We start from the raw sequence: 16,879 nt of genomic DNA on the forward strand, positions 1-16,879 counted from the left end.
CGGATCGTCTTCAAACGTATTTTGGACTTCTACCACGAAATCAGCTTATAATATAGATTCACATATCGTATACAAAAGAAAACATTCACCAAATAAATAAACATTCACCACACAAACCATACTTTATAAAAATGTCTAGAATAACATCTAATTCATATTCCTATTATTAGTCTACACATATGGTCATCTATTTGCTATGACATAAATTATAACTCTACTTTGGTTGCCACTAGTGAAAGTTATGTGGACATTCGACCACAAAGTATTTTACATAACATGGCTTAGATGTAATGATTTAACCAATTCTACATAAATAAATTAATTATTTCTACTATAAACAATGATCTCATTTTAGTTTTATGTTTTCTTTCTAAAATAAAAGAAAATGTCATTATAATAATCAGAGGTCAAAACATTTTAATAATAAATTCAACCATTGATTAGACTACGATATTTGAATTATTATGAACACTGTGCTACTTATCACTTCCGTGTTAAGAAAGTTTCTATTACTTATTTAGTAGCTCTAAATTAAGTATATGAATCTATGAGTATAAACTTCTTGACAACTTCTAAAATTCATAAAAAAGTTAATTACTCATCTAGTGTTTTCATCACTAACACATGTTGTACCAAATTTTGTCATTCTTCTTTCTGATCCAAAATTCTAACATAATTATAAACAAATAACATGACCGATACTAATATGTTATTTCATCGCACATATACTCAAAATCAATCGTTTACACACATGAACTTCAAATCACAATATTTCCAAATTATAACAAACAATTACAAAATTCATGAACTAATTCAAAACATGATTTTGAAGATATTAATAAAAATAATTGGGTTGTCTTCAAGCCCCAGTCCTTGCGTTCAAGCAGGGAACGGTCGACGGTGGGGCACGGTCGGACGGTCCGGTGGGGCTGAGCATGACGCGGCTGGTGAGGGCGCGGCAAGGCAAGGGTGCGGTCGGGATGGGGCACGGTGCGGCGCGGACAGTGCGGCGAGGCTCCGGTGGGCGTTCGCGCGAGGGAGAGAGAGAGAGGTGGGCGAGGGGAGGGAGCTGACCGACTGCCTTTTATATAGGGAGAGAGGGAGGAGAAGAGCGGGGAAAGAGAGTAATGGCCGTCGGCGGCCATTAACGCCATCAATGGGGAGGAGAGGAAGAGATAGGGGCGCGGCCGTTCCTAGTGTTCCACTGGCGAGGAAGGGGAAGGGGTGGGGAGGCGGCCAGCCGGTTCGGCGCCGGGCGAACCGAGCCGCGGCGGCGGCGCCTGCCCGCACGGCCACGCCCGAGGGGAAGGAGAGGGCCGCGGGATGGGACACACGTGCCATAGAGGGAGGGGGCTCGGCTGGGGAATGAGGGTGCGCGCTGCCCTAATGGGCTTCGGCTGGGCCAAAATTGGCCTGGCTGAGCGTTGAGGATTTTTTTCTTTTTTTATTAACAATATATATATATATATTCAGAAAATTGTAATAATTCCAGAAATAAATAAATCTTTGAAATAAATTAACAAACATAAAACTATGCTCCAAAAATGAGTGCATCAAGCAATTTGAGTGAAAACTCCAAAAAGTTAATTAGTTGTTTATGATTGTTTTCCTAACTCTTGAAGATAAATTTTTTTCTCTAATGGATTTACCAAATAAAATCAAAAAAAATTTAACTAATGGATTTAAGGTGTTACAGAACCGGCAGGAGAGCTGCCGATTATATTGATAAAGAGGATGACCCAAAATAGGCAAACAACAACCTCTCGAAGAGGATTACAAAAACAACTGCTACAGCAAAAACTACGCCAACCGTACCAACAACAGCAACACACACCCTAGCAATAGGAGCACACAACAGCTCTAACAACATGAGCACACAACAAAAAAACACCCGGCATAACAAACACAAAATCTAATGAAAAAGCAAATAAACCTCCGCCACAAAGTCCCAAAAGGCACGACCTTTTAAACTCAAAAGCTTCTTGATGAAGCGACAAGCTATTATAGGACTTACGCCGACGCCTAATTGTTGTAGTCGATGGTGAAGGGGGGAGCTAAAGGAGGGCATGCAAGGTCCTCATCCTCTCTAGCTTCGGTGGATGAAGAAGACCTTGTCTCTATCGGAGGATCCTCTACTAGCCAAGGTTCTGCATTGTTTTTTTTCTTGAACACGCATGAGAGTTGCGTATCATTATATTAATGAGAAAGATACATGCCTTACATAGACCGAGATGTAGAAAACCACCTTACGGCGGCCAAAATCTAATGTACATAAACTGATCCATCTACCAAACTAATTGTAACACCCCGTCCACTCCGGGACCGGTGGTACTTACTCCTGGCAGCCCTCTATGATCATAGACCATCCTCACAGACCAACACGAGTCTTTTGTGCACACTTTATCCTCGCTCATGTGCACCCAAGAAAACTTTCCGATCGGTCACTCATCCCAAATTGCTCCAAGTCAAGCACGCTTAACCTGGTGGTTCTTTCGAGATAGGCTTCCGAAAAAGAAGATGCACCTTATTGATATGAGTACTCTATTAATTCTATTAAGTCTTGGGCCAGGATATCACAATCCACCCTGCTTAGAAGACCGACATTCTCGTCGGTCAACCCCAAGTCAGGACCCCCCCTCTTGGCCACGTCTGTGTGTCTAGTGTCGTCATATGTCATGCCATGTGACCACTCCGAGCCCACATGCGCTATGCGCTATATACCCGAACCCTAGCCCACACACGCCCGTGAAACCGTGATGGTCGGCTATGATACCATTTGTAACACCCCTCCACTACCGGACCGGTGGTACTTACTCCCGGCGGCCCTCTAGGATCATAGACCATCCTCACAGACCAACATGAGTCTTTTGTGCGCACTTTGTCCTCACTCATGTGCACCCGAGAAAACTTCTCGGTCGGTCACTCATCCCAAATTGTTCCAAGCCAAGTACGCTTAACCTAGAGGTTCTTTCGAGATAGCCTTCCGAAAAAGAAAATGCAAATTGTTGATATGAGTACTCTATTAATTCTATTAAGCCTTGGGCCAGGATATCACCATCCACTAGGGCCAGGATACCACAATAATACTCTAAACCACCTTAGGGTGGGACGGGGGCAGTTGCAAGAAAGCACAACCCCTTGGCTCCAGAACATTCCCATAAGGTTCTGCATTGTCCTCAATCATAGAAAGAGAAGGACCATGCACAACCAAGGTAGCCTCCTCCTCATCTGGTGCGTCCTCCACCAAAACATGTTTTGTATTGTCCTCAACCATAGAATGAGAAGTATCGTCTTCAATGACAGTAAGAAAGATGGGGCCTCAAAAGTAGTTTGTTTGGACAACCAAGGTAGCTTCCTCATCATCTGATGCATCCTCCACCACAACAACATCCTCAACAGAGGTGACAACCTGAAGCAACGTGGAGGTCTCTGAAGGCACCTTAATGGTCTGCTTGGTGGACATCATTTGGCGAGAATCTGCTTCAAATGCCCCTATGACCACCTCATTTGAGGTAAGGTCCGTCTCTCTATGAATCTCCGTACCAGAGATCCTTGTGGGCATCTCGCCAAGGATGGGGATTGTGGTGTTTGCAATGGTGTCCTCACACACCAAGGAGTCGGCATTCGTGTAGGCTACCGCGAGAGAAGCAAGAATCGATGATGGCGAATCATGCTTCACTGGAGAACAGGGGTCAAAGAGCTTGGGCAAGTCAGAGACAAAAGCATGCTCCCCATGTGCATCCGCATGCTCCAAATGGTTGGCCACACGTGCTAGCCACAACTTGATGATAGATGCCTCCTCCTTGAGAGGTTGCAACACTTCCTTCAAAAGAGTTGAAAACATATGTTGAAACTTTGCTCACAACGACTCGGCCAAAGGGGTGATCAAGGACTGAAGGTTCAAAGGTGTCGAGTCAAGAGAGGCACAACAACAGCTATGACAAACAGGATCGTCGTCCTTACCATGCAAATCGATGGGTTGAGAAGCCAACAAAGGATTGCGATGTTCTTGCAATTGAGACTTGGCGATGACGTCAGCTAACAACGTACTTGGCGAAGGCTTGGCCACTACCTCAGCCCAAGTCCTCGATTGTTGAGGATGGTCACATTGCTTAGAGGAGTTAACTCGACGGGCAGAAGAGGAAACCAAAAGCGACAATGTCGCTCCCGATGACCTGGGCGGCGACAGCGGTTGCAACAGAAGTTCTTGCATGAGCTGTCTTGGTGATCATGTGCGAGGCAGCGATAACACCTGCCCCAAGCCCACCTCTTGATGGCAAAGCTCCTCTCTGACTTGCTCCTTGCAACAGCATCCGACAACATTAGCAACATGGTCTGAAGAGGGAGGACCCTTGACGACAGCGTGGCCAGTGATGGTGGGTAGCCCAGATGGTGGCTATTGGAGACGGGGCCTCTGATAGCGCTAAGATCGGTCGCCTCCATCGATGGCAGCAACCAATCTAGGGAAGAGAGCGGCCCTACATGATGCAGGATAGGGACAAACACTCGGGAACGAGCAACCGGCGAGCTCAAACGGTGGGCTTGAGGCCGGGCAGATTCTCTCCTTCCACACTGGTGCCTTGCTCTCCTTCCGCGGACTGACCGCAAATGAGTGGCGGAGTGTTGAGATTGGGTCTCCTTCCTCAAGCTTGATGGCCCAGCGGAGGGGTGAGCTCGGGCTGTAGCCCCCGATCTGGGGTGGGGGAGGGTGGATCTGACATGTACGAGCGTGGATCTGGCCAGAGACAGGCGGTGGTGAGTCCCACGCGGTGACGGTAGCGAAGAGTCCACAACCGGCGGGGACAACTCAGCCTTACCTGCAAAGTCGTCCCGGGCAGCAGCGACTTGATCCTTGGGCGGGCTCCCCGGCGGCGACGACGACGACGGCGGTGGGATCCTCGGACGGCTCCACGGGCAGATTCCTTGAGAGCAGCAGGCTCCCTAGCGGCAGCGGCACCGAGATACCGGGCAACGGCGGCCCACCAACAAGACGCGACAGTGGGCTCTCCTCGCACCTTCTCGGTTGGATCTCCCGCGATGGTGGTAGGGCCGGCCCTCGGAGCTTGCGCTCTCGCGACGGCGGTAGCCCCTGATCTGGGGCGGGGGAGGGTGGCAGCTCCACGGGCGACTCGGGAGCAGTAGGCTCCCCAGCGGCGGCGGCACCGAGCTACCCCACAAAGTCGCGGATGCTGGGCTCCAGAGCTCCTGCCATTGTGTTACAAAAAAATGTTCTTGGAGATAAGAAAGAGCTCATCTATTGTAATGAATAGTAGAGAAGGAAAAATTGATCCCCGTCGTTCACATTTGTGATGTTGGTCTATACGATTTTGCTAGCTATTTCATTCAAACAAACAATGGCGGTGCTGTGGATAATGCTGTGTGCTTCAATCTCGTTGAATTATACTGACGATACTTGTTGCCTCCACCAATCATCTCGCCTTTTGAGTTGCTCATCAAGGCTGCTGCCATACATACTGGTTATTCATTTTTATGGCTGTGAGCTCCAGAATGGCTTTTGCACTTAGTGGCAGCTTGCACTTGTTTCTTAGTGTTGCATCCAGACGACTTGAGAAAGGAATTCTGGACTAATTTTTCTACGCAGTATGTTGTTCCTCCTTGCATTTCTTGAATGTCTCAAGTCCAACCATTCTTAGCTTATGTTACCTTTCAAGTCCTCCATGATTGCTGTAGGGTTAAATGCCATGTTACCTTTCTGCACAGTGAATATTACGCACCGGGTATCCAAGTGACAAAACCAACACAATGCATTGAAAAAGGTGTGCTTGCCTCGAAGGTAATAAACCCAACGCTTTTGTCTGTTGTTCCCAAGGATGGCGTAATTGCAGAAGCAAAGAGAAAGGCCAAGCCAGATCTTGACAAGAATGTGATGACTGCTGCAAGTAGACACAAAACAATGCCAGAAGTTGTAAAAAATGAGTTCGCTATAAAGGTAAATAATCAAAATTCCAGTTGAACGATAATTTTCTGTAACTATATATAATTATATATCTTGTGATTTGATCAATTAACAAAAACATGGATTGAATTCCTTCAGGTGAGAGATAATCAGAACGATGAGCTTAACAAAAAGGTAACAAAGGTGAAAGCAAAGGCAGTCTATAAGGATCTCCTGAATTCAAAGACGAGAACAAAGGCAAAGCCAGATGTTGCCAGTGATGAGTTAATAGCAAAGGTAACTGGCATTTTGTTTCCCAGTTTCCCTCATACATCACCTGAAAACAGATAATCTGCTGTTTATAGTTAATAGCTTGATTTTAAATACATTCAGGTGATCGATCATCATAGGAGAGGTGAGCTGCGTTTACTGACAGTCAGTGATCTGAAGTGCTTCCTCGGTGCGAAGAAAGCAAAGGTTGGAGGAACGAAGGAAGTGCTAATACAAAGAGTGACTGAGCTCTTGCTTGACAAATGCATTGCTATTAGCAACTGAGAAGTCTGAACATAACAAGCATGTGATGATGTGAACCTACGCAAAGTACCCTTTTTTTGTGTTTCTACTTGTTGCAATTTGAAGAGCCGCAATCAACAATAGCCGAAACACTGGTGCTAGAACAAAATGACGACAGCAACTTGAATTGTGTGTGTGTGTGTGTGTGTGTGTGTGTGTGTGTGTGTGTGTGTGTGTGTGTGTGTGTGTGTTTTGCGGGAACACAACTATAATTTTTCACTTGGATTTTGATACGTCAATACCAGAAAGGCTTAAAGCCTAACTGTAGGTAGTCATCTAAAAGGCCATATCATATATTGATACCTAAGATTTTAGGTAATGTAGAGGATAGAGTGAGGAGAGAGAGAGGAAGAGGTTGCCTCACAAGGTCAATGTTTAGGACTGAGATGAGCCCAGCCAACATTATTATGTTAATAGTTAGTTGCTTGTACATTGATATGGTTTCTGTATATTACTAGTAATTTACTCGCACTCCGCTCGAGTCTTTAACCATTTGTTTCCAAAGCTAAGAGAGCATTGCTGTAGAAATATTGGCATGGCACGCACCTCAGGGCGGTGGTAGATCCCGGGGCGGTGGTAGATCCCGGAGCCTCTCAGCGCCACTGCCTGCTGCATTGCATTGGCATGAACTGAGAAATTTGGAGAACACGCAGCAGGTGATGGTCATCAGAAGCTTCAAGTGTCAAAAGGTATTAATAATGTTGCTTGTTTTGATACAGATATGATATATAGCTCTAAAGTCACATACATGATCACATTATCGAGTGAAGGCCGCATAGGAAAGTTGCAGATCTGAGTATCCATTTGTTATTTCAGTGGGACCCTAAAAAAGAAATAATGAACTTTCATTTTTGTAGAGTTGTTCAAGTTTTGGCAATAAATCTGTAAGATAAGGACTTTAGGACCACACAAAGCTCACATTTTTAAAACTATTAACATCTAGATTATGTCTGAACATTTATGTCTAATTTGTGTAGCGCGGGAGAATTATTTCAGTTATTGTCAACTGCTAATGACAGTATCTGCTGAATATGTCCAATTGATCCTAATTATAAGAAAGGGATTAAAATGAATATATTAATATATGAATACATAATTAAAACTCTCTGGAATCCAAATAGATCACAAAAATCTACATATGAATTTAGACACGCCTGACGAACAACGAAACCACCTATTAATTCAATAATCCTTATCTGCTCTCTTTTTAAAATAAACATAGAACCTCCATATCAAGGAAGAAAAAACATTATTTCAGGGTAGTGTACCTCTGCAGCATGAGCCTCCTGGTTCTGGAGCATATAAACTGCATGCGGAGAGTAGAGACAAAAAAATTATTTATGAGAGGGAGAATCACAACAAGTTTTTTCATTCATTCATTTCAGCAAACGAATGCACATATCAGTAGCAGATGATCTACATTTTTATCCTAGCATTCCACTCTAAACATACAAACAAAACAATTGTAGAATGTTTGAGAGATGTATTTTCCTATATATTTGTTCGAAGAGAATCCCACGAATGAAATTACACTAAATCAAAGTCTACAGACCAATACTTCTTTATTTTCAAAGCCTTTGAAATTTGAATGATGCCAATGTAATGCAATATTCGGAGAAGCATTTTCTAAGAGACATTTCAACAAACACTAAGAGGGATGTCCAAGATATGGAAGTGCTGACATTCTCAAGACGCTGATCATAGAGGAAGACCTGGTAACCTGCGCAAAATCAAATAGAAATAAGGCACCGCGAGTGCTCGAGTGCCCCAACCAGACTTCGCTATCGTCGTCGCACAACCACTGTGCACCGCTCGCTGCACAACACCCGCGCACCGCCCGCTGGACAGCCCACGAGCACTGTCCACAGCTCGCTCTTGCGTAGGTCGTAGGCGCGTCCTCGCCCTTGCGTCCTCGCCTGCTCCGCCAATTCGCTCTCGCGCGCAACTCGCTCCTGCCATCACGCTCAACATCACCCTCGCTCGTGCCATCGTGCGTAGCCTCGCCCCTGCGCCCATCCCGTGACGCACTGCCCACCCCTCCGACCCTCTCTATCTCACTCTCTATTCATTTTCCCCACCACACGCTCGTTTGTCGTATAGAACTCTCGCAACTGTTCAGCGAGGCAGATCATTTTGTGACCGTCCAAAGATGATAGAGTGGTTGAAAATTTAAAAGAGGACGTGGACGAACGTCGTGCCGACTAGCGCCTAGCTTTAATATATAGAAATATAGGTAAACCATACATAAATTAAATATTTATTCAAATATCATTATGTTGTATTGTTTTTAAATTATTAGTATATGTATATATTTACAATATATCTCGTTTGTATAATATAAACAAACATGAGTCGTAGTAGTGGAAGCCTTTTTTTTGAATATTTTCTATGATGGAGGGAGCACTCGTTGGAGGGGCGACATACGAAAAAGCTCATAAATAGGATGTTTGGGACTGCTTTTCAGCTCTAAAAATTTGGTGGAATAAATCATTAGATACTCCAGGAAATCATGGAAATGGAGTTATAAACCTCGTTTTGCTAATTATTTAAATTAAAAATAATTTAAAAAATTAAATTTATATTATAAACTACAGCTCCACACTGGAGCTGAAACCTGAACCAATCCTAGACACCCCCTTAAAAATATAGTAGAGATTTTGTCGCTGCCATACAATTCAAAGCATTTATTATGTTATTTTGTCCCCTTTTTTTTGAGTTCTTTGATTTTAGGCACGCTCCTTTCTAGATGTATTTTTAAGAGGCTTTGTACATATCTTTTGAGTGAAACAGGTAGCTCTCCTATCCTGTTTGTTTTAGAAAAAAAAAACAAATACAAAGAAAAAAGGCTAATCGAGTCGTACTAGTGTTTCTATCAAGAAAGTAATTGTGCCGTAACCTCGGGGCCGAATACACATACATGTAGTGCACCAAGGGGACTATCAGTTGCCACAGGCAACTGGCAACTCCCTCTTCTCCCAGGCTTCAGCCCAACCACCAGCCGCCACGAAATCGAGACCCCAGCCAATCAGTGTACTTCTGGTTTGGAGCAAATTAATGACCACATGTTCTTATATAAGCTCACTTCTGTTCTGTTCTGTTGCGTTATTAAAGGGCACTTGCATGCAGCAATATGGCCACGTCGTCCAAGACGCAGGAAGCTCTGGCCTTGATGGCCCTCGCCATGCTCGTCACCAACGCCGCCGTCGCTGCAGACGATGCGTCGCCGTCCTGCCCCAGGCTCACCCTTCACAACCTCTGTCCTTACCCGGTCTGGCCGCTCGTCACCGCTAACGCCGGGTACCCCTCCGTCGCCGGCACTGACTCCCGGCTCAACGGGAACGGCGAGGGCCTGGTTACCATGGCGCTGCCGCAAGGCGCGTGGTCGGGCCGTGTGGTGGCGCGCACGGGGTGCGCTGACGATGGCATGTCGTGCGATGACAACTGCTCTCCGCAGTGCAAGACCGGCAACACGCCGCCGGTTACGGTGGCGCAGGTGAGCGTGGGCGGGTCCGGCGGGCTGGCGGAGTACAGCGTGAGCCTGGTGGATGGGTTCAACGTGCCCATGGTGGTGACGCCGTGCGACTTCGCGGCGGGGGCGCAGTGCCCGACGCTGGGGTGCGCCGTGGACCTCACCCAGGACCAGGAGTGCTGCCCCGCCGCCGGCGCCGGCGCCAGGGCGCCCGAGGGCGGCTGCGGGGCAGCGGGGACTGAAGCGGCACTGTTCAAGAACAGGTGCCCGGACACGAGGACAACCTCCACAGACGTGGAGGCAACGCCGCAGAACTGCATCGCGCCCGGTGAGCTCAAGGTCGTCTTCTGCCCGGCACGTGACTGCCCGCCCAGTTGTAACTAGCTAGGCGTACGTCCTGGTCGCTCGCTCACTTGGCGCATGGGAGACTACTGTGCCTGTTTTGCACTGCAATATGCATGTAGCCATGTAGGTGTACCAAATGGTTTGAGGAACTAATAATATAGAGCTAATATATCTAGTGTTAAAATGATTATATACCTAACATTAAATCTTGTCTACCAGATTCAGTGTATATGACAGAGTGGAATTCCACCTTGGGACGAAGTGCTCTATTCTGTGAAAACGTGAAGTTACTTTAGAAAATAGCCTATGAGGAGGTAGTATTGCACTCAATCATAGATAGTGGATTTGATGGGATATTAGCATGTTAACACTCTAATCGTTTTACACTAGATATGTTGCCTTAATAATAAGGGGTACTCTACCTGTGTCACAAAGTGGATGGCATCTTTGTTAGATAATTGAGAACTTTTAAGATTACACCAATTTCTAATGTAATCTATACTACCTATTAAGACTCTAAGGGGTAGGCTGCCCCATTCCTGGTTCTGCCATTCCCATTCCGAACTCTTGTGTGTTTTCATTCTCATTCCCATGCGCCCTGTGTGTTTTCATTCCCATTCCCAACTGTGTCCTGACCCGTTTCTCATTCCCAATTGTGTCCCTTCCCGCACTGTCTTTCTCATTTCCTCTCCCCGCAAAGCTCATTCTCATTCCCACGTGCATCCCACGCCTAGCTAAAATTAAATTAAAAAAACACAAATGTGGCCCTAATGGGATTCAAACCCGCGACCTCTCAAGTAAATGTGCTCGTAGCTACCACTACACCACATGTATGTTTATGTTAATATTTGTTACAGTAAAAATATCTACTACATCTCTCCCAAAGCCCACCTGCTACCCTTACACAATGTGTATTAGTAGATAATTATCAACGAGATTCCCGAATTATATTTTTGGATGGAGAGAGTAGTATTTAAAGAAGAGCCTTGCATGCAACTTCTTTTGTTTGAATAAGTTTTCAACTTAAATTCCTTTTTTATATGTGTGACATTTATTCTCTGTAATATTTTGTCCATGGATCTGACTTGTGAGTCATTTTTATAAACTAACGCCAAAGATGAATCCATGTTTCTTACTTGGAAACCCCGAACAAACACCACTGGCAGGAGGCGCTCGCGTTGGCGTCGCTCATCGACGATGAGAAGAAGCTTTACAACTGCCAGTTCGACCTCTGGAAGCAGTCCTACTTGGCCGCATGCGTCGCTATGTTCGGCAAGCTCCGGCGCAGCCGTCTCTTGGACGCAGTCCAGAGCGGCTACACCACTGTCCATATTCAAACGAGGGACCTCATAGTCGTTGCCAACGCCGGCGACTCTCGGGTTGTTCTGGGCACCGCATCCGACGACGGCGCCGTCACGCCATCTAGCTCATCATCCGATGAAGCTCAACCGGCCACGTAAGTCGCTACTGACCGGCCATAAATTCTTGTGCGCTGGGACGACGGTTGTTGTTGATGTTGTGTGAGTGTCCTCGAACAAGATGTATGTAGAGGAGTAGCACATCTGGAGGTGCAACGGCTAGGTGTACTACCTCGCTGATGAGCCTGGGGTGCACTTCGTTTAGCAGCCCAGCCAAAAGTCATCGGTACTCGCCATGTCACGCGCGTTCGACGACTACTATATCAAAAAATGTGGCGTCATCTTAGCGACAGAGGTGACGCAGAGGAGGACCGACAACAATGACCACTTGCCATCGCCGAGGTAGCTTTTGTGCTGGCCTGCCTTTAATTCTCTTCGCAAACGCACACACTTGCCTTTTTATTTAAGCAAACATGTATGGTTGTGCGTGCCTGATGACTGACGATGTACGAGGGAACTTCTATCGATAGGTGTGGCACGTGCTCTCCAATGATGAGACCATGCAAATCATGATATATATCGAAGTCTGTATGATACTGATGGTTGTAATGTAGTAGTGAAACAGTTAAATTAAAATAACAAAATTTATATATGGCTAGGATCACAAATGAATTATGAAAATTTTCTTATAACAATATAAGACACATCTATACTACCTATTAAGACGGTAAGAGTAGTCTGCCGTTCTGCCGTTCTGCCATTCTGCAATGTCAACTGTCCATTCACCGTTCTGCGATCTTAGCCGTCCGATCCTGCCTACCAACCCCACACGGCCTCTCCCAGACTCCCACCCTGCCTTCCGCCGCCAGCCTGCATCTCGCAACCGTCCGCGCGAGCAAAGAGCCCCCGTTCCCCTCCCCTACCGCTCGAGTCCGTCGCCATCGCAGACCGCGGAGGAGCTCGCCACCCAGATCGAGCAGCAGAAGCTCGATGAGCAGAAGACCGAGGTGAGATTTCGCACACGCTCCTCCCGTTTCCGCAACCCTAGCTAGCTCTCGCTACTCCCTTCGCATCAACCGCCTCCCACTCCCCTCATCTGCGCGAGCCGCAACCATCGTCCGTCGAGCCGCCGACGCCACGCCAGGCCTCCACGCCGAGCCTCCGAGCGAGGCGCGACCGCGCCTCCGAGCTACGTCGCCCCGGACCGCCGGCGCTGGGCAGCCGTGAGCTTCGACCAAACCTGCCCGCGACCAGGCTGAGGCGCCGCCTACCCGAGCTCCGCCCAGGCCGCCCGCCCGCTCGGCAGGACGACTGGACGAGCTCCTCGTCGCGGGCGCCGAGCAGCCGAGCTCCTCTCGCGAACGGCTTCCGGTCTTCGCTTCCCCCGTACGTAGTGGGCACCATGGACCCTTCGGTCTCCTCGTTGCCTCTCCGGCTCTCCGCCAGAACCCGCGCCAGCCCGGACGCGAGCCCCGCCCCCGCCCCTACCCCGAGGCCGCGCAGCTATCTGGCATGCCCCTTCTATTCACTTCCTGCCATGCGAAACCGAGTGGAAGGCAAAGCCTTACCTGGTTATCTATAATGGGACCTGATCTAATTGCAAGCGTATACACAAATTATGCCTACTAGCTTCGATTCTTTGTGCCTCCAAAACTCATGAGCTGCTTGCTAGCTGCAGGAAGTCTGGGTTTTATTTAGGCACATTTTAGGGCATTTAATTGGTTGAACCAATTTGGTTCAGAGAAAAATGTTATGTTCCTACCACAGAACGAGCAAACGTTAATTTAACCTGTGAAACTCTGATAGCCAGGGTAGAATTGCTTTACGGTACCCTGGATATTAAGATACTATTCAATCTCTCACTGCTTTTTTGAGTAAATAATTTATGGAGGGATGGATTTTTTTCAATGCAACAGGTCCTTTGTTCCTGCATTTCATTCTCTTTTGGGAGCATAAAGCTCTGTTTCAAGGGGCTACTTCATGTTTTGGGGGGCAAGGCACACACCACAGATGTCCCTTATTCCACAATCCCACAAAAATACTCACATAAGAGCCCATACTTGAAAGTAGAGGACTCTCTGTATGAGATTCCAATCATGACAAACCTTTGTGTGCATGTGTGTTTAGTCGTTTACATCCATGTCCTGTCTGCGAGCTTAAGTAACTGTAGCATTTTGTTTTCTTTTTGTATTCCCATCTAGCATTTTTCATGGAGTCAATTAGCTTAGTGGCCAAGAAGTACAAGGCTTTTTTTGTTTTTGAGTGAGCCCCATGTGGCCTCAAATCAAATGATAAATTGTACTTTATATGGAGTAAAATTTTGGTGGTAGTTGCTGAAAGAATGATTTCTTTTGGCAGAATGCTTTGGAGCAGTTGGCATCCATTGATCTCATCGAGCTATGAAAGGAGGCCAGAATTGAGCGTTGCCGTGCAACTAGAGACTTGAGTAGCTGTGGTCGCTATGTGCACCATGTGCTTAACTCATGTGGCCATGCCTCATTATGTGCTGAGTGCAGCCAAAGATGTGACATCTGCCCAATCTGCAGGAGTCCAATATCGGACAATGGAAATAGGGTTCACCTATGTCTTTACTACAAGTGCCTGGAAGCGGGCCTTATTTCTAAGCAGCACGATGACAAGTTTCAGGAAAAGGAAGACCATGTCAATCCTGTTAGCATGGATGTCCAGCGGCTGCATTCATTGTTTGATGTTGCAGTCCAGAACAATCTTACTTCCCTTATTTGCCACTATATCCTCCTCTGGAGGCTGCTTATGCATTTCCATACCACATCTTTTTCTGTTGGTTTCTTAACATTTTGACCAGATATCACAGATGTTTGTTTGGATGAGAATGCTATGTCAAGTGATCCACTTCTGGCTTTTCTTTTGGATGAGGTGGTCATCAAGGACTGGTGCAAGAAGGCTGTTAATGCGCTCATTACTGAGATTGGCGTGATCTGTATCCAAAAACTCTAGATTCAGTTACGTGGTTTATATACATTTTTATTATGTTTCATTTTTCATGTGTTCAAGGCCACACATGTTGAGGGACAGATCCCCTACTCTATCCCCTATTTCAAACTCCACTTTGCAAACACAATCATAGGTACTCATTTATGTATATTTTAAAAAATTCTTCTCTAGATTTTTTCTATGTAGTAAAATTTAGTGCATCCTAAAATATACTCTATAATTTATGATTTATGAAACAACGGCTAAAAAATTACAACCTTCGAATTATTTGTTTAAACAAACCAAAAACCTTTGAATAATGACGAGGTGCAGTTGGTGCTTGCTACTATTCCATTACTTGACATATATAATGTGACCATCTTGTGACTCATCATCTCAGTATTTATGTAATTATGCAGTCCATTCATGACTTTGCTAATGCTTCTATGGCCACTGCTTATGAAAAGAAATGGCCATTGTATCTTCGTACCAAGAACACTATTTTGAAGAAATATGATGGCAAGTAAGGGTCTTGCTAAACTGTTATCTCATTATTTTTCAGGTCTTACTGATGGTGTCTTTTCTCTGGCTCAGCATGTTTATCTGTGCACTTGATTTGTTTACAGGTTCAAGTATCTTCAATTTCTTGTTTTATCATATCCAATCTAATTTGTGCATGGGCCTCCGACGACGCCATGGTGATCAAGGTAGACAGCGTCAATAGCCATGACACGTTGCTCGCCGTCGTCCAGGTCATCGCCGACCTCAACCTCGTCATCTATAAGGCATACTTCTCCTCTGATGGCAGCTGGTTCATGGACGGTCAGTCAATACCCAAATCTTCCCTCTTTGCCTTGTTACTTTTGCCACTCTGGCGATGTATGAATCTTTTTTTTGCATCTTTGTTCTTCTATTATAATCTCTATTCAGTGTTCAATGTTACCGACCGTGAAGGTAACATGGTTCTCGACGCCTACCATCTTACATCCAGAAGGTAATCGACGAGTTCCAGAAAGATCTGGGTGTCTGAATTATTTGATTCTGACCAGGTTACCGTGCTGTTTCTCGCAGACGTTGGAGGCGGATGACCGGTACTACCTAGAGGCACGCAACACGGTGGGCATCGTGGCGTTGGAGGACTACACCTCCATTGATCTCACAGGCACAGACCCGGGCCTGCTATTCGAGGTATGCATGGTGCTCGCCGCCATGGGCTCTGTGGTCTAGAGTGCGGAGTTGTGGACGCACAACATGCACGTGGCTGCCGTTGTATGTAAATATGTAGTTATGTAAGGTAAAGTAGATGCATTGCTTGGAACCCACATTCACACTCACCTCCGTACCAACTTACGGACACTTTGCTATATCTTTTAAGTTATGTAAATATCTATTTTTAGTAATACTAACAAAAGTATAGAATAATATTTAGTGTTTTTACATATCAATGTATTTTATAATATTGATTCCGTAGCAACACATGGTACATTTGTTTCATTTAAGGGATATGATATACAAAATGAAAGGGGGAGCAAAATGTCTAGATGATTTATTATACTCTGAAAATACTCATGGAAACAATTTCATTCTTTATAATATGCATGTAGTATCTTTTTTAACTAAAAGTGGATAACTGGATGTAGTTGTTGTGTGCCTTATACTAATCACAAAAACGGTTCACACGGTCCATCCTCCGTTGTACAATGTATAGACAGCCATGGCAGAAAACCATACATTTGTCTTTTGAATGTGCCCCTTCCTTACTGTAATTTTACCAATTTATTCAGCTCAAGGAATGGTTTGGACGTTTGGTCATGCCCCCCCCTCTAAAAAAGGAGATTGATATGGCTCTTAGGTATCATTATGCATAGGTAGCTAAGTGATAAATTAACTTGGGAGTGCTAATCTCTCTTGTACTCTGTCATGATAGGGATTTATAATTGCATCAACAGCTACTGAGGAGATGAGGCACTGATAACACCCTTAGCTTTGTGTTGTGTACCAACTACCAAGCACCAAAATATTCCTCCCTATCATGCCTGAATTAAGAGAGGTTACATTTGTCTGCTTACCTTCTTTCAGGTACCGCGAACATGTTGTATGAATCAATAGAGACACCAAGTTGAAACTTTTATGCGCCCATGGTAATCAGACAACATGGATATGTTTTTCTTGATATTGTGTTCATAAATGTGCCCATGGTCTAGGTAAAGTAAAACATTCTTGGGACAGTCAGGGCTGTGAGAAAACATAATAAAATATATGTAGCTCATGTAATATCAATTTTTT

At 45.5% G+C, this 16,879-nt stretch overlaps 4 protein-coding genes and 1 pseudogene across 18 annotated transcripts; 3 read left to right on the plus strand and 2 right to left on the minus strand.

Moving 5' to 3' along the window:
• Nucleotides 1-3,930: 3,930 nt before the first annotated feature.
• Nucleotides 3,931-5,473, minus strand: LOC109942146 (uncharacterized). The gene is made up of 3 exons (XM_020543667.2): nt 5,414-5,473; nt 4,818-5,167; nt 3,931-4,735 (listed from the first exon to the last, which is right to left on the minus strand). Exons 1-3 carry the CDS (start codon nt 5,471-5,473, stop codon nt 4,069-4,071), a joined length of 1,077 nt encoding a protein of 358 aa, XP_020399256.1. The 3' UTR covers nt 3,931-4,068.
• LOC103643548 (uncharacterized) lies at nt 5,238-8,573 on the minus strand. 15 transcript variants are annotated; one of them, XM_020546777.2, is made up of 5 exons: nt 8,190-8,569; nt 7,738-7,775; nt 7,016-7,098; nt 5,788-5,894; nt 5,238-5,685 (listed from the first exon to the last, which is right to left on the minus strand). In XM_020546777.2, the coding sequence occupies exons 1-5, from the start codon at nt 8,483-8,485 to the stop codon at nt 5,661-5,663; spliced, it is 549 nt and encodes a 182-aa protein (XP_020402366.1). In that variant the 5' UTR covers nt 8,486-8,569; the 3' UTR covers nt 5,238-5,660. The 15 variants fall into 15 exon arrangements, 7 of the variants coding, with proteins under 7 accessions (XP_020402366.1, XP_020402368.1, XP_020402372.1 ...); XM_020546779.2 differs by having other exon boundaries at nt 7,016-7,078; nt 8,182-8,569; XM_020546783.2 differs by having other exon boundaries at nt 8,152-8,566.
• Nucleotides 5,727-6,961, plus strand: LOC118476145 (uncharacterized). Its single transcript, XM_035964282.1, has 3 exons — nt 5,727-5,950; nt 6,056-6,193; nt 6,290-6,961. Exons 1-3 carry the CDS (start codon nt 5,888-5,890, stop codon nt 6,449-6,451), a joined length of 363 nt encoding a protein of 120 aa, XP_035820175.1. The 5' UTR covers nt 5,727-5,887; the 3' UTR covers nt 6,452-6,961.
• An 877-nt stretch (nt 8,574-9,450) lies between the features above and the next one.
• Nucleotides 9,451-10,540, plus strand: LOC103643552 (osmotin-like protein). The gene has a single exon (XM_008666723.2). It carries the CDS (start codon nt 9,600-9,602, stop codon nt 10,320-10,322), a length of 723 nt encoding a protein of 240 aa, XP_008664945.1. The 5' UTR covers nt 9,451-9,599; the 3' UTR covers nt 10,323-10,540.
• A 2,503-nt stretch (nt 10,541-13,043) lies between these two features.
• LOC118473200 (ACT domain-containing protein ACR6-like) lies at nt 13,044-16,565 on the plus strand (annotated as a pseudogene).
• The last annotated feature ends 314 nt before the right edge of the window (nt 16,566-16,879 follow it).

This window comes from Zea mays, chromosome 1, assembly GCF_902167145.1.
Source record: "Zea mays cultivar B73 chromosome 1, Zm-B73-REFERENCE-NAM-5.0, whole genome shotgun sequence".
NCBI lineage: Eukaryota > Viridiplantae > Streptophyta > Magnoliopsida > Poales > Poaceae > Zea > Zea mays.

Bases quoted from the DNA above. Each gene is read 5' to 3' on its own strand.
- LOC109942146 (XM_020543667.2), bottom strand. From the start codon at position 5,473: ATGTATGGCAGCAGCCTTGATGAGCAACTCAAAAGGCGAGATGATTGG. The intron at 5,168-5,413 runs GTATCGTCAGTA...TTTGTGGGGTAG, and splicing joins ATGATTGGTGGAGGCAACAA to CTCGGTGCCGCCGCCGCTGG. The intron at 4,736-4,817 runs GTAAGGCTGAGT...GTCTCTGGCCAG, and splicing joins TGCCCGGGACGACTTTGCAG to ATCCACGCTCGTACATGTCA.
- LOC118476145 (XM_035964282.1), top strand. From the start codon at position 5,888: ATGACTGCTGCAAGTAGACACAAAACAATGCCAGAAGTTGTAAAAAAT. The intron at 5,951-6,055 runs GTAAATAATCAA...GAATTCCTTCAG, and splicing joins AAAATGAGTTCGCTATAAAG to GTGAGAGATAATCAGAACGA. The intron at 6,194-6,289 runs GTAACTGGCATT...AAATACATTCAG, and splicing joins GTGATGAGTTAATAGCAAAG to GTGATCGATCATCATAGGAG.
- LOC103643548 (XM_020546777.2), bottom strand. From the start codon at position 8,485: ATGGGCGCAGGGGCGAGGCTACGCACGATGGCACGAGCGAGGGTGATG. The intron at 7,099-7,737 runs GTACACTACCCT...CAAATTTCTCAG, and splicing joins AGGAGGCTCATGCTGCAGAG to TTCATGCCAATGCAATGCAG. The intron at 5,895-7,015 runs GTGCGTGCCATG...GTCTACTTGCAG, and splicing joins GGATCTACCACCGCCCTGAG to CAGTCATCACATTCTTGTCA.
- LOC103643552 (XM_008666723.2), top strand. From the start codon at position 9,600: ATGGCCACGTCGTCCAAGACGCAGGAAGCTCTGGCCTTGATGGCCCTC.